Genomic DNA, 15,793 nt, shown 5'->3' with positions numbered 1-15,793 from the left:
TATTTTCAAGTTTGAAGGAGTTTTGTATGATACCACGTATATGATGCCTTGACATTAGCAATTATGCAACACCTATGAACTCAGGTTAAGAATATTATCTTTTTTACAGCAAGGGAGGTAAGTTGCTCCAATAGGCTGGAGAAAATCTTTGCTTAAGGAACACAAAGAAGGAGTTCACTCTTAACTCAGCTGCTTATGTGTTTTCTCAAACACAACAGCACTCTACCAAATGTAATGTCAGCCATGATTTCCCTTTGTCAGGACCACAGATGTCGCAGCTTCAGGTATGGTACAGAAAGGATGTACTGTTAACTGGAAAAAACCCCAAGAAATTTTGTCATGAGCATAGGTTTGGGGAAGGATTAAAGCAAAGATAAATGTCTACACATAGTTTTTGTAGGTGACACAGTTTGGGGGAAGCAGATTCAATATAGCCTTGTGCTAGCTGGAGAAATGAAGTAGCTGGTTTGTTGGGTTTTTTAAGTACTGGTAATATCTCAGTCTAGATTTTATTGATGAAGTTATTGTTTTATTCATTCTTGCCCTGTATAGTCTTTGGAACAAAATTTGTATAATAATAAAAAAAAAAAAAGAAGCCATAAGGATTTATTTGTTCCCCCACTGATCATCTAGCTTTCATTCTCAGATTTACTTATGATCTATTGTTAAAATGACAAAATGGAGATAAATAACAATATTAAATTTCAGAATACAGAAGTTAATTTTTTTATCCTTACTCAAAATTCTGTCTCCATAACCCATTTAATTACCAGGTTCTGTCCAGTCCCATCTGGGTGCCAGACTAACATTACATTTAATACAGTTCATATCAAAATTCCTAACTATAGAGGAAGAAAGCTAGTGAAACAAAATCTTCATGTTAAAGTAACATTGAGTTGCCCAAAAGATATACAATTAAAAAAAATACATATAATTAATTAGCATTTGCCATAGTTACACTGCCAATAAAATGAGAATTAATATTTTAAACTAACATAATTTTTTTCTGTATCTCTCAGTATAGCTTTTCCTACATTTCTGCTCCTTCCTATTGCTAGCTTAAGAACCTGAGGTATAGGTTCACAAGACAGCTAAGATTCCCCATTTAAGTCTGGCAATGGTTAGGCAGCTCTTTACCTCATAATTTTATGTAACTCTTTTTCTGCATTTTTGCTCTTTACTAAAGATTAAGAGCATTAAAAAAAAAAATCAAGCAACATATTGCTCAATACCAGTGTCTCAGAGAGACCAGTACCATCCTGCTTAGAGAAAACAGAACACACAAGTGGAATAATTCCTTGTCCTGTTCTTACTTTTGTCCAGTCTGATGCTTTGGTTTTCCTGAGACAGACACTGTAGCTATGTTTAACAATTCTTCATGTCTAACAGTTCATCAGATTAATAGCCCTCAATTCAGTGTAATTAATTTAGCACCAGCTTTTTAAATCTGGTGTACTACTAAATTAATATTTTAGTGGATTTTCAGACTTTATGATTTTTTAGGAATCAAATTAGCAACACTACTTTGCATGAATTTGTAGAACAGTTTTTGAATATTTTGTTAATTTCTTTTTTAAAACCAGGTCTGTGCTTTCTTCCTGTGTCAATAGACTTCTGTCAGATCAAGTCATACTATTTTTTAAAGCATAATAAAAACCAATGGTGTTAACCTAAAAATTGAGATAGACAAACCATCAGAGAAGGAAGTTAACACGGCATCAGGCAGATATTGTTCTTCCAGTTTCTTCCAACTACAGATGATAAAAACCATTTTCATAACTTGCTGTGCCAAGAAAATTCTATCTGTAGTGAGATATATTACTCCTATCCAAGTGAAAGTCTTCATTTTATCTGGAGAACAGAGAGGAAATGTATTTTCCATTAGAGTGAGGCAGGGGGATCTGTTTTCCTCAAACTACTTGTTTAAAGACTTAACAAAGCTCAGGAGGAGGGGGAAAAAAATCACATCTACTTCTCTCTGTGAGGTCACTTCTGTTTTTTCTTACTGTATAAAGATACATACGAAAACAGGCATGCTGGGTGAAATCCTCAACAAAAACCAGTGTAACTTCACACAGTAAAGCTAATTGATAATCTCTCTTCTGCTCCTTTAGAGTGCATCTGTTCTTACTGTCCCATCCCATATTAAGTCAATAAATATTGTCTTTCTCTACAATGCAGGGAAAGGCTTATGGAAAGTCACAGCCTAGCTCAGTGTAGTAGATAAAGCTGAAGAGCCCCTTTGCTTTCTTTCTTTTATGATCCTTAGCTGTGAGCTCCTTCCTTCAGACATCACAGAAACCTTTCCATAAAACAAAGGCAAAGAATGTGCTTTTCCTGGTTTGATGAATGCATCTTTTTCTTACCAGGACAGCCACTGGTTATTTGTTTTCATATTTAGGGTTATCAAATAGCTGTGGACTGTGTGTAGGATGTGCCCTTTATCAGGGGTGCCAAGTCTGTATTTGGACACAGCCAGAGGTGGCTGCTTAGTGACCTTACTGAATCACTACCCAGGAAGCTGCTCCCACATATAAAGTAAAAGCTAGGAGGAAAAATGATAGGCCCAGAAAGAAGAAACACAGCTTTTAGCACTAGGATGTGGGATTTGTGAGGTTTTTAATCCCCCTTCTTCTTGTGGGATTTTACTAAAACACATTTTAGTGTCTACATGATCAAAGCTTTTGGTACTAACAAAGGTAATCTAAGCATTTGAGAAAAATATTCTTTGTTTCTCATCTGCACAGGTTACATATTTTAAGAATATTTTTTCTCATCTGCATCTTAGAAGACCATATAACTTAGTCAAGACTTTTACCCAGAAATGTTAATTTTTATTTCACAAATATTAGAAATAGTGGTGCAAATACAAATAGATGAAAACCAGTAAGACTGAGTATGAAGTATACCGTTAACTATAGGATCAATGTTTTGCACCTTACTCAAGTAGCATTTATTCTATATAGGGTAAAGAATTAATTCCATGGTGTCCTTCTTTTTAAAAACTGCTACTAAGTGAGCTGTTCACACACAGAGATAAACTGCATGTGAGACAGAAAGAGATGAAATAGTAGTTGAGAATTGTATAATACTCAGCTTATCAATGTAATTACACATGGGTGCTACATTTCAGTATGCTTAAAACAAAGATTATTCCATTAATATTCCACTAGCCAAGGGACTTCCTGGACTTCAAAATATTCTGGCACATTCTGAGTAAATACAGCTGACAGATCATGAATTAAGGATATAAAAATAGTTGAGAAAAATAAAAGAGTAAGTGGCTGATCCAAAGATGATTGAAGTTAATAGAAAGCCTAACACTGATTTTATTTGACTCTTATTAACTCTTGGAGACAGATCTCCCATGATTTACATTAACTCTTATACTGCTTATCAAAGCTAAATTACATTAGATTTTTAAATTGAAGACCTTTACTGTGTAAGTCAAATATAGTATATACAAGAGGTCAAATATAAAAGAGAATTAGGGACTTAAATATACTAAAGATGTCATTATTCTGAAAGTTAAACAGACTGTCAATGCTGAGTACATTTACATGGCAGTTTAAAAAATACCCTTGACGAATTTTAAAAGCATTTTGGAAAACAAATGTCACTCAAAAGCCCCTCAGTTTTCTGAAAATGCCGCCAGCAGAATAAACATGAGTAAAGTTAATCTCTTGTGATGTTCCAATGTTAGCCACAGAATGACCACAATTAATAAGTTCACATGACCATTACCTATTCTCTGTTCCTATTTATTTGGTGTCAAAGTTAGGAAGGGGGATAGAATCAAATATCTCATTCTGAACTGGGATAGGCAATGTGTCTTAGTGTGTCTTCTTATGTTTTAGTGATGTTTCAGGACATTAGCTTCAGAGCTGCTAAACCATGTCTTTAAATCAAATGAACCTTAGCTAAGTTAAAAGTCACACAACCTACAATTTGAAGGGAAGATTGGAATTTGACTTTAAGGGCAGAATTGATTAGACAAATAATGTTAACAATTTATTGCTTTGGAAAGGATGAGTTCACCTACCATTTACATACATGAACTGGTACAAGCAAAAAGAAATTATTTTTACACAAAGAAAGAACTACTAACATTAAGGGGAAAATGCAAGAAAACTCATCCCTTTCTGATACTTCTGGATCTGCCCAGGGCTGCAGGCTATCTCTCAGCCATCTGCTCCTTACAGGAGGGGTATTATCTGCTGAAGGCAACTCTTTCCAAACATTCAGCACTTGGCAATACTATAATAGCCCTTTGAAGCTTTGCTGGGAAATTTCTCCCAGCTTCCAAGTTCTGCTCACAGCTTTATTTGGAGTTGTCATCCATGCTCTATCTCTGCACAGACAACAAATACAGCAACATAGATTTAAAGGCTTATTCAGATTTACCTTGCCTTACGCTACACACATGCTTAATGGTACAGCATGAAAGATTCATTTAAGAAAGACTTCCATTTGTACTCTTAGCTACACAGTTGGGAAGAAAAGGTTTATCATTAATTAGATATAGTGGGTAATTTTAGCTCAAGCTTAATCAAACTCTTCTCTAAGTGTTTACATGAGTTTACAAAATCTGGCTAAGAACTTTTGAATGTCAGACCGAGCAAACCCCAAAGCATCACACCTGGGGATTCGTTGTTCAGGACAGCATCCACCTACCCAGCTATCTTCAGCTCTCACCCTCTGCTTCCCCCTGCTTGTACCCTACCATTCACACTAATTACTTATTATTGCAAGGAGCCTACCACAAGTGCTGCCTTTCTTTTAGGTGATCCCCTTATTTACCTTCGAGTTGAGGGTTTGGATACAACTGAAAAAAAAAAGATTTGTTGCTTTTCTAGAAACAGCTACTTTTAAAACTCAAGGTGATCTTTCATTTTCAGTTTACACCTGAGCAGCTATGCACATCTATTTGTACACATTTTGGCAAACACTGCTGGTTGTTCTTCTTAGCTTAGTTACCAAAAAAAGTCTTTAATCAACCTGCTAATCTCTTGGCTGCTGCTCACTCAGTACTGTTCCCCTAAATGCAGTGTGAGATAATGACATCTTGTTAAATAACGTATAGACATGTACTTTGTATACATTAAGTTAATGATCTGAGGTGTACTGCTACAAACATCCCACTGGCATGTTAGTAGAAGTGTCAGATGACAAAGTTGCTATGTTGGCTGTGTTTATGAGAAAATTCCCTTTTTTCCCTTGGACGTTTTTTTTCTGGGATTCTTATTACCCATACACACATGCTGGAGCTGTACAGTCATGAACTTATGCAGATAACCCTTAACCCAGAACAATCTAGTTGCAGATCCAAGAACTTAGCATCAGCAGAGCCACCTTCTTTGTTATCTGAATTTTTACCTCTATTTTCAGCATTGCCCAAGTTGTGTTCCTTGTCATCCAACACATCTTTTTTCTTCAATTTATCACTGTGCTTTTCCCTGCCTTAAGAGACAGTCATGAGTCAGCAAAAGCACTTATGCTCAGGCTTTGTTCAAATAATTAATTTAATTTATTCATAGACAGGACTTTAGAATCCACCTTAAAATAAATATATATTTAAAAGCTTCCAAACAGTCTGACATTACTAAACTCTAAGTTAGCTTTGGAATAATTTTCAAAACCAACATTAAATCTTTCTTTGTTCATTGTTAATCATAAAATCCCCTGGGAAATGCTGCTTTGTGCTGCAGCATCTAAATGCTCCCTAGAATTGATATTTCTTTCTGCCATGGTTTCAGTAGAATATTAAGCAATGACTTGGACTACATAACCATGAGAGTATCTTAAATTCTTCATTCAACACTCTTGGGTTTCCTCACAAACATACTGCTTTTTAATAGTATACAGATACAAAATTTCAGTTTGACTTCACATTCCATTGTAAATGAAAGAGGTGTTTTCAGTAGTGAAACACAATTTTACCTAGCCTATTATTTATTTAGTTGAAGTAAATTAAGTAATTAAATATGGAAATTACTGACAGAAACTATCTGAAATCTAACCTGTTGGAAAGCCTTATTCTCCTATTATAAGCCTGAGACTGTCCTAGAATTACTTTAGTTCTCCATAAATTCACTGTCACTGACACAACTCTGTTACCATGAGTGCCAAGTACTACTTTGGCAAGTTGACAGCTCTTTTAACCACAATATGCTCTATCTCTGCTGTCACTGTGAGGCTACAAGACTGATAGTAGCAGAGGGAGCTGGCAGAGGAAAACCAGTCTAGAAAAGATGAAAGGTGCCTGTGCTCCAGCAGCCATTATTGCCTCCTCTTTCTATCCCCGAATGATCCATGATAAAAGGTGTTAATCCTCCGTAAATACCACACTATCATGACTAGCAGGGGTCAAAAAGTAGCACAATGTATACTTTTATCATATCTCATATCTCTCTTTCTATGTCTTGACTTTGTAACTAGTTTTGTAAAATAACTCTTTCAATCATCTTTTTTTCTTTATAAACTTGTGGTTTGGGGAAAAAAAGAGAAGCCCGAACTAATGTCAGTCATATGCATTAGCTCAGGATAAAAGTTTGTCGTATTTGCTGACAAATAACTGAGAGAGTTGAGTAAACAATCAAGAAAACATTGTTAAAATCTCCCTGAATTTTTAGGACAAAAGTATCTTCCTTAGACAACTGAGAGGAATTCAAGACACCAGATGCAATTCTCAGGCTGTGCCTGCGATTCCTTTTAAAAACTCACTGCCATGGAGCTGAACTGTTTCTTGCAATGAAGAAGCTCAGGGTATGTGAGCAAAGGATGACTGAGGTTACCCCAACAATGCTGCTCTGCCTCTGCCTTGACTCCAAGCCCTGACACCTCTTCCTGCAGGGAAAGCTGCCCTGCAAAGAACCATCCAGGGCAGTACCCCATGGAAGCAGTCTTTGCTGACATTGTAGCCTGGCAGATGTTCAGTGGATACCAGTAAGGTGTGTTTTAGTGTCATCGACTTTGATTTTTTAGACTTAGGCCTACACATGCTACAGATTGTGAAACATTTCTGTGGATTGCTGCATTGCTTGGTGTGTGCAAAGGAGTTCAGTGACGGCAGTGGAAAATAGCAGCACTGACAAATCTTAAATGCTGGGATTTGTCCTGCTCTTTGTCCTCTGGCAGACATCTCTGAAGAGGAGCATCTCTTAGCAAATTTTGAAGCTTTGGCTCTTGGAACTGTTAAATATTTGCTAAACTCAGGCTGCATTAGTGGTAATGAAGGTTACATATAGTAAAGTTTAAAGAAATACAAAACACTCTTGGTGGCCTATTAAGGACCAATTTGAACCCAGCTCCTCTTTAGCATTTTACTGTACATCAGAAAAAAATACCGTTCTGGGTTGGAGGACTAGAGGACAACGCTCATGATGGTGATCTGCTTTGGTTCTGTTTGCACCTCTCTGGGATATGGACACAGAGCCCTCGACAAGAACCAAGGACGGTTTCGTTCGTGTTCTTGCAGCGAATCCCCACGAGGGAGCCTCAGGGGCAGGAGACGCCACAGCTGCCGGGCTACAGCGGCGGCCCCAGAGCCGGGACGGGGCACGGACGCCCCCGCGGGGACCTCGGCGGGGCCGTGCCGTGCCGTGCCGGGCCGTGCCGGGCAGGGGGCGGGCCGAGGCCCCGAGGGAGGGGCTGCGCGGAGGAGCGCGGTGGGCGCGGAGCGGCCGCAGGCACGGGGGCGGCGGGCTCGGAGCGGAGCGGAGCGGAGCGATGCCCGCGGCCGCAGCCCCGCGCCTCTGGCTCGGCGCGGCCGTGCTGGGCTGGCTGGCGGCGGCCGGGGCCCGCCGCAGAGGTAAGGGACCCCGGCACCGGGAGGGCCGGTGACCCGCCGGAGGGCCGGGGCGGGCGGCGGCTGCGGGGCGCGCCCAGGTACGCTGGGACGGCTGAGCTCTGTACCTGCCGGGCATGAGCTGCCCTTCCCCGCGGGGACGTGGGGAAAACCTGCCCAGGGGAACTCCGAGAGCGGGGCTGCGCTCTCCTCTGTTGGTCTCCCACCCTCCCTCCTTGTGCCTTGGCACGTCCGTACCTGGGACCTCTGCTAAACCCGTGGGATAGCTTCAAATTTCGGATGGAAAACCCGCATCAAGTAGTAGATATTGCAAAATATGTATTGCAATGAGAACTACTAGAAAACGTTCTGCAAACATGTTTTACACTTTCATAAAGGTTACGTGATTATTTACTAGCTTTGCAAAGCATCTCATAGGGTGTGAACAGAAGTGGCTGAAAAGTTTTTTAACATCCAGTCTGATGAGGTTATTTGTAAAGATGTATTAATTTGTGCGTGTTTTCTTCATTGGTCCATGAATTGGAATCACCGTGTTCCTGTTCCATGAAATTGCAATAGTGTCATTGCTACAGCATTTTTGATCATGTTCTTTTTATAGGTCTCATCAAAGAAAATGGCATTTTTTACAGTAATTTTTATGTTTTCCTTTAAAAGTATTACTTGAAAAAGTTGTTCCAGGATAACTTCTTCCAAAAAGAGAGCTTTTTACTTTTTTCTATTTTATTATTTTGGAAGAGTTTAGATCCAGAAATACTTTTGTTAAATTCAGTCATAGTTCTGATTTCTGCCTTGAGATGTTGGTATGCTGCATCCTTTGCAGTCAGTAGATGCAAGAAAAAACACATTCATGTTCACAGTGGGCACTTACTAAAAACACTGTTAGTTTATCCTGCAGCCTTTGGGCAGCAGGACATATACACTAATAAGCTACTTGTACCTAAGGAACCGGATTGCATGTGCTGCCACTCTACCCTTGCCTGTCTGTGCTCTGCTCTGACTCCTTTTGTCTTCTCTACTCCAGTTTGTACCCAGCAGTACTCAGTTCCTTGCTGTTCCTTTGGGTTGGAAGCATTCTGGCTGGACAGGTAGAAAATCATTGACCCCTCTTTGCACATGGATGGAATAGAGATGTGAACAGGAAGTTGTGGAACTCATTTTCCACCCCAGTGCCTCAGAGATAATAATCAGGAGCCACTTCATATCTCTTTGTGGCAAATGAGCTCCTGTGTTGACCTCAGAAACCTCTTTGATTTTTGGTTAAGGTGTTCAGAGGTATTATGTGACTCAGTTTACAGTAGCCATGGTAGAAACTTCAACGTGTTTGCAGAGATTTCATCTGTGTCTCTCCCCAAAGGCTCATCCTCTAGCACAAGGCTATCCATGTGTTTAAGATGTTGCATTTTAGGTTCACATTTCTCAGTATCCATCAGGACCAAGGAAGTCTGGGATGGATCAAAGCAAAGCTCCCTGCACTAATCCTGAAGACAGTCAGGAAAAAGCAAATATGGAATCAAATTATTCCTGGTGTGCAGGGAGACAAAATGAAGAAAGGTAGAGAGCCTTGAGCAGTGTATAAATATAAGGTGTTTGTGGAAAGGAGCACAGAATATGATAAAATAAAGTAAACTCAGAGTTAAAACTTTACACAAATAAGTCTCTCCTAGTAATCTATTGACAACCTTTTGTGTGTATCTCCTCTAGTTTAAGTGAAAACACGGGTGTACGATCTACAAAAGAGACTGGCTATCATGATCTTATTTCTCAAGTATTCATGTATTTTATAATTGGATTTTCACTATTCTCTAGCAAATATTTAAAATGAAAGTTGTTAAATCACTAATACATTTAAACATCCATAAAATAATTTTGAAAAATATTTCCATATATATGGAAAGTTTTTTTGTCAGGAACAATCATGAGTAAATGCTAAATTTTGTTCAAACTTAAATGAGTTTTCTGTTTCATGTCAGAACATGTGAGGTTTTTTTGTTATTGTGGATGAAGTCAAGTCACCAGTAGCACAGAAATATTCCCCTAATTTAATGTTCCTCACATCCTGGACAGAGCTGGTAGGTAAGCCTGCACTTTCCATAGCACTTTAAAGCTATCAGAACCTGTTTTCAGTTCCTTATAATTTTGTTAGATCTGAATCATGGGGAAGCCTACAAGAAAGATGGACAAAAATTATTTACAAGGGTGTGTAGTAACAGGGCAAGTGGTGATGATTTCAAACTGAAAGAGAGTAGGTTTAAATTAGATATTAGAAAAATATTCTTTACTGTGAGGGTGGTGAGGCACTGGAACAGGTTGCCCAGAGAAGCTGTGGCTGCCCCATCCATGTAAATGTTCAAGGTCAGCTTGAACAGAGCTCTGAGCAACCTGGTCTACTGAAAGGTCTCCCTCCTTGTTCCTAGAAGATGGAACTATATGATCATTAAAGTCCCTCCCAACCCAAACTACTCTATAAAATTGCTGGGTGTTAGACACAGGCAAAGCTTTTCCGGAGCATTTCAGCAAAGTCAATATCCATCATTCTGAGAATAATATTTGAAAGAATGCTTATATCAAAATCTGGTTTTACTTAAGGCATCCTGAATAAGGAAATAATTATTTCAGTGGTAAACATAGCCAGCTCCCTCTTAATTGCTTTTGTTGGAGCAGATCTGTCATGCAGGGGTAACGTTTTTGTAGAGATCATGATATTAATTTTTTGTTTGTCTATCCATAAATACAATAACTATTTTTTCTGCTGTTGCTGAAGTTAGGCAGCACTTCAGTTACACTCAGGTGTGTAAAAAAGTTTTTTTAATTTGTCTAACTGATGATGACAGATATTTTCAGTTGTTCCTCAGAATGAAAAAGAAAAAAAATCAGTGTTACACAACATAAGATTTCCAAACAATAACTATGGCAATATTAGCCTACTTCTAGAAAGGAGAAAAGGATACACTGGGTTCATAAAGAGCTGGATGGCCTTTTAAAGTGATGTGCATAATAATAAGAAACTTATAATTTGATCTTTAGTAGGATTTATAACCCTATTACAAGTGGCTACAGTCAGCTGTTTTAGAGATCTATCAAATGATGATCTAATTAAACTGTGGAGGAAAAGAAAATAAAGACTTGTCTTATGTCTAGCCTGATATATTAATGTAGAAGGTAACAGATATTAATTGTTTCAGGAGTGATTCAGTTACAGGAAAGAAAACTAATGAGGGTGCTGTATGAAAGGGAGAATTCCAGTAAAAAATAGAGGACAGGAAGAAACTTTCATCATGGTTCGTAAACTGCTTGTGCTGTAGCTTGCTTGGAAAACATTTCAATAACACACATGACTGACCTGTGATTCTTCAAGGGCTTTTCTCTAAATTCCAGTGAAGGGTAAGTTCCCTGTAAGGTCAAATTGTATGGACATGAATAGCCCACAGGCTACTACAGGAAACTCAGGAACACAGTGGTGGCACAGTCAATCACACTGACTTCCAGCTGCCCTTAGAGGATAGAAGATAAAGCTATTGTTACCTGCCTGGGTAGCCTAAAGCCATATCAGATTAAATCTTTAGTCTTTGAAAGACTGTAGGATTCTCATACTGTGCTGAGAATGATAAAGTGTATTCTTTCACTAGGGCATCTTCTCCATTTAAAGGTGGGGAATTACCTGATTTTGAAACTGTTTTATAATTGTGGTTATCTAGAATGACATGAAAAATGTGGAAAGTAGTAAACTATCTTATATTAATAAACCAAAATGTTTCTAATCAGTGACACAATTATACCATGCAAAAGATGCAATAAATACAGACAAACCTGGGACCAAAAGCTGGAGCATTCATATTCAAAATGTAACATTAGAGAGCTTTCCTGCATCTTTAAATTCAACAATAGCATAATGAAGGCAAAAATTAAGATTCACTGTATCACTCAATATAACCCAAAATTCTGGTAAAATAATTAATTAGCATCAGTTGGTGTCCATTTTTAAAAGTAAGGTAAATAGATAGGTATACTTTTCATGTCACTTATATATAAATGTTCCCTTACTTTATTTTTCCATTCTTTCACTTCTCAAGCACATTCCTGAACAAGAATGACTATTCAGTATGTTGCATGTAAATATGCTGTTAGCCAGAACTTTTGTTGACACTGTCTTGGACAGAAGTCAATTCATGTGCCAGATCAGACTCAGAAGCTCTGGCATTCTGCTTTATTGCTAAATGAGTTTGCATTAAAAAAAATTAAAAAACCAACCAACCAAACAAAAAAAACCCAAACAAACAAAAAAAATTGTGATAAAGACTGATTTGGATTCTGATCATTTTATCGATCAGAAAATTTGAGAAATTTTTCGAGGCCACAAGGTTACTTAGATGTCAAAAAAGGTGTTTGGCAGTTGTGTTTCTTTATTATAATTTAGTATGTCATTCATGTAAATTGACTTAAAATGTGTAATCAAGTATCTACCCATTTTAATAAACACTTTTGCTATATTCTGCATGTATATATGCAAACTGCATGCAACTATCCAACTATCTCTCATGCATTTGAGGGAATTACTAATTTCATGCAGAAGAGCTCTGCAAAGTGGTAATCTATTCTGAAAAGACTTTTGGATAAACCTTCTTCCTGAGGTATGTTTTTTATATTTTTATATATCTGACACTTCATTTTTGTTCAGGTTTCATAAATATCAGTAGAACTAGAAAATCAAAATCCAGATAAAATTTGTATAAACTTATGCCTTTCGACTGGTTTTGCATCCAGGGTAAATGCCTATGTGGTTATTACTGCATTTATTGTCCACTAAAAGAGAGAAAGTTATGACATAATGAATTCTGTTAAATTTCAAGAGTGCTAACGTGAAAAGTTCTTGTTACTAAAACTTCAATATATTCTTTAATAAAATTAGTTTTGCATAATATTGCAACATATCCTTATTTTCCTTTAAAAATGCTTAACATCTTTTCTAAAATACTTGTTAGGCATTCCATCTTGATACTCGAAATGCTCTTGCTCCACAGTTCTAGAATGCTCCCCTGGTGGACATCAGGTCCTGCAGAGCCCTTACCGAAGCGTGGATTTTGATTCATCCCACCTCCAGCAATCAGCTATTCAGGATTTAATCTGTGACCATTCCCTAACACCAGGATGGTATCGCTTCATGATTTTTGATAAGCCTGCTGAGATGCCAACCAAGTGCGTGGAGGTATTGTTAGAAATCCTTTCATTCTGAGAAATAGATATTTTGGTGAAGAATTTTTCAGTAGGATAGGTATAAAACAGTATGATTATGGGGACTGATGTGAAACAATACAAAGTTTCTATCTTCTCTAAATATTAAAATTTATTAAAATGTGTTAACTGGAAAATTAAGTCTTAAGTAGTGGACATTTTACACTGAATGGGCAATAGCAGAGGATGATAAATCCCTTTTAGAGCACTCAAAAACTCTAATTTCCACTCAGTGCTAAAGAAATTTTCTCAGTAGCAGCATAGGAGGACTGTCATGTTGTAAAGCTGGAACTGTGTAATGGTCAGTGTGTTAGGAAGGCCGTGTGAGAGCAGTATAAAGATTTGCATCCACATGAACCCAGTAATTGTGGACATGATGGCTTTTAAAGTCATCATGTCACAGAAAAGAGATTACTTCTAAAATCACTTGACCTTACAGAGCTAATTGAATATTAGTTGCCTTGTCATCTGCAAGCCTCCAGACTCAAGAGTTGCTTGAAATATTTAATACTTCAGATGACTAGTTCTTTATTTCAGAGCTTATTTGTAGCTTATTTTGGAGCTCTGTTATATTCTAAGGAGATACATACATCTTTTTTAAAACATTTCTTTCCTTAAAAAACCTAAAAATGTCATTAGACTATTGTAGCCTTGATTTTTCTAATGAATTGAAATTTCCTTGTCACAGTCTTGTCACAATAAGCTAAAATCCCATCAATTGTGTTCTTTTAAATGAATACAAATCAAAGTTAAAACATTCTAATGCATCAGCTGCCCACATCTCTTAGGTTATCTGAGCCTTCAGTTGATGGCAAAGGACAGATAAAAGGTGACAGCGTTAACACCTTTAATTGATGCTCAGTGTGCTTCTGCTCTACACTGCATTTGCTGTGTCTGATAGCATCCACACAGTCACTGAGGGTGGTTAATGGTGCAAAGCAGCTCACTAAGCCATAACACAACTGTGAGCTTTTCTGAGCAAAACTCAGATGTGGCTTCCAGTACTTTAGGCACTAAATTATAGCCTGTCTTTAGAAACAAATACAAATTCACTAGGTTCAAGTCAAGGACTAAAGTCTCTTTTGTGTGCATTTGTATTCAGCCTTGAGGAGGAAAGTCAGCAATCCCTCTGTTACACTGGCTCAACGTTGCTAAAAGCTTGTGCGAGAAATTAATTACATATGCACCTCTCATTAAAGCACAGCAACAGTTTGATGTGGCATTAACCATTTCCTGATGTTTTCCTCTTGTGCTGAAGATGAATCACTGTGGGACTCAAGCCCCTGTCTGGTTGTCTCTGGGGGAGTCAGAATCCATGCCTCAGCCTGGTGAGATCACGCAGTTAACAGCTTGTGCTACGTGGCAGTTTTTCTTCAGCACTTCAAAAGACTGTTGTCTTTTCCGAATCCCCATCAGGGTGAGGAACTGCGGAGATTTCTTTGTTTACTTTCTGCAGCCCACCCAAGGATGCATGGGGTATTGTGCAGAAGGTGAGAAAATGCATGTTCTAACTCAGCTAAGTGTGTGTGTTTTTTTGATCTATATCTGTCTGATATTTGGGAGTGGAAACGTCAGGAAATAGTCATGCTAAAATTTCTTGCAATCCTTGCGTTTAATATTAATAGGAGAAATGATCTGAAATGATGAGGTGGGTTCACTTCACACCTCTTTAACTTACATGTAGCATTTGACTAATTTTCAAAGACCAGAAACTTAGGAATTGAAATTTTCTATACAATGAGGTGTAATTAATATACAAATTCATATACAAATTCAGTGTAATTCATGGCACTCAGACTGTCCAAATAGCCATTACTGAACACATGTAGAATTTTGTATCAGAATAAATTGTGTCTTAAGAACTTGAGCAAACTGTGTTTATATCTATTATTATTTAGCACTGTTAGGAATATTTTTCTTGTTGTAATTCTTATCATCATTCTGGAGTGTATGTTGTTGCTAGAAGAAAATTCAACACAGAAATGCTCTACTGATACACATTTTATTAGTTCTATGAGAAAGTAGACCCTTTGCAATGTCTCCTATTGTCTTGAGTGCTTATGCTGCAGAAGTATTTTGGTGTTCACAGCTCAAAACTTAAGTATTTCATTATCATACAGATTTTTCAGATAAGCAAGCCAGGGTTAATTCCTTACAGTTATAAATACTGTGAAACAGTGACAAATTGATGTAGTAGGAAATTCTTGCTAGCTCATGTAACACACCATTATGAAAATACTAGCAGTATTTTCATGCATTGTATGCTGTATTGCTTGGAGTCATATTCTCTGTTACTGAGTACTTTCAAAAGCTTAGTAGCAAATCTGTCAGTGGGCTTTCTGGTGCCTTGTTGGCCCATCATTATACCTTTAGATCCAATTGTCCAGACATTCTTCAAGGGGTTCAGCAAGCCTGTTTGCCTGAAACAATGAAGAAATCCTGCACAATAGAACTTGAATTTGCATTGGATCTTGGTACATGGTGAGGAAAGAAGATGTAAAACCACAGCTAGACAGCAAGTTAGCAAATTTTTACTACCTCAAAATAAAGCAGGCAAAAAGCATAACTCTTATTTGCCTCTAGTGAACACTGTAAATCTGAAACACATTTTGAGTTTAAATGCACATATCTAAGATGATGTTGTCATGTGAAGTACATTGTACTGTTGTACTGCTTTCCATATCTAGGTTACCATGTGGCCAGTGTTTTTTGCTTTTAAGACTTGACAGCTGTAAATACCTGATGCAAATTTTCTAT

At 37.7% G+C, this 15,793-nt stretch overlaps 1 protein-coding gene across 3 annotated transcripts in view; it reads left to right on the top strand.

Moving 5' to 3' along the window:
• Positions 1 to 7,665: 7,665 nt before the first annotated feature.
• Positions 7,666 to 15,793, top strand: part of VWDE (von Willebrand factor D and EGF domains) — a 37,785-nt gene continuing 29,657 nt past the window's right edge. For all 3 annotated transcript variants that reach the window (XR_014951520.1, XM_085567442.1, XM_085567436.1), the window contains exons 1-3: positions 7,666 to 7,810; positions 12,826 to 13,010; positions 14,295 to 14,526. Coding sequence is in view for 2 of the 3 variants with exons in the window: in XM_085567442.1 (XP_085423568.1) it covers positions 7,729 to 7,810; positions 12,826 to 13,010; positions 14,295 to 14,526 (499 nt within the window). In the remaining variant the exon portion in view is untranslated. The remainder of the gene's footprint in view (positions 7,811 to 12,825; positions 13,011 to 14,294; positions 14,527 to 15,793) is intronic.

This window comes from Lonchura striata, chromosome 2 (assembly GCF_050655825.1).
Source record: "Lonchura striata isolate lonStrDom1 chromosome 2, ASM5065582v1, whole genome shotgun sequence".
Taxonomy (NCBI): domain Eukaryota; kingdom Metazoa; phylum Chordata; class Aves; order Passeriformes; family Estrildidae; genus Lonchura; species Lonchura striata.
The sequence above is the reverse complement of the archived record's forward strand: the minus strand, read 5'-3'. Positions and strand labels throughout refer to the sequence as shown.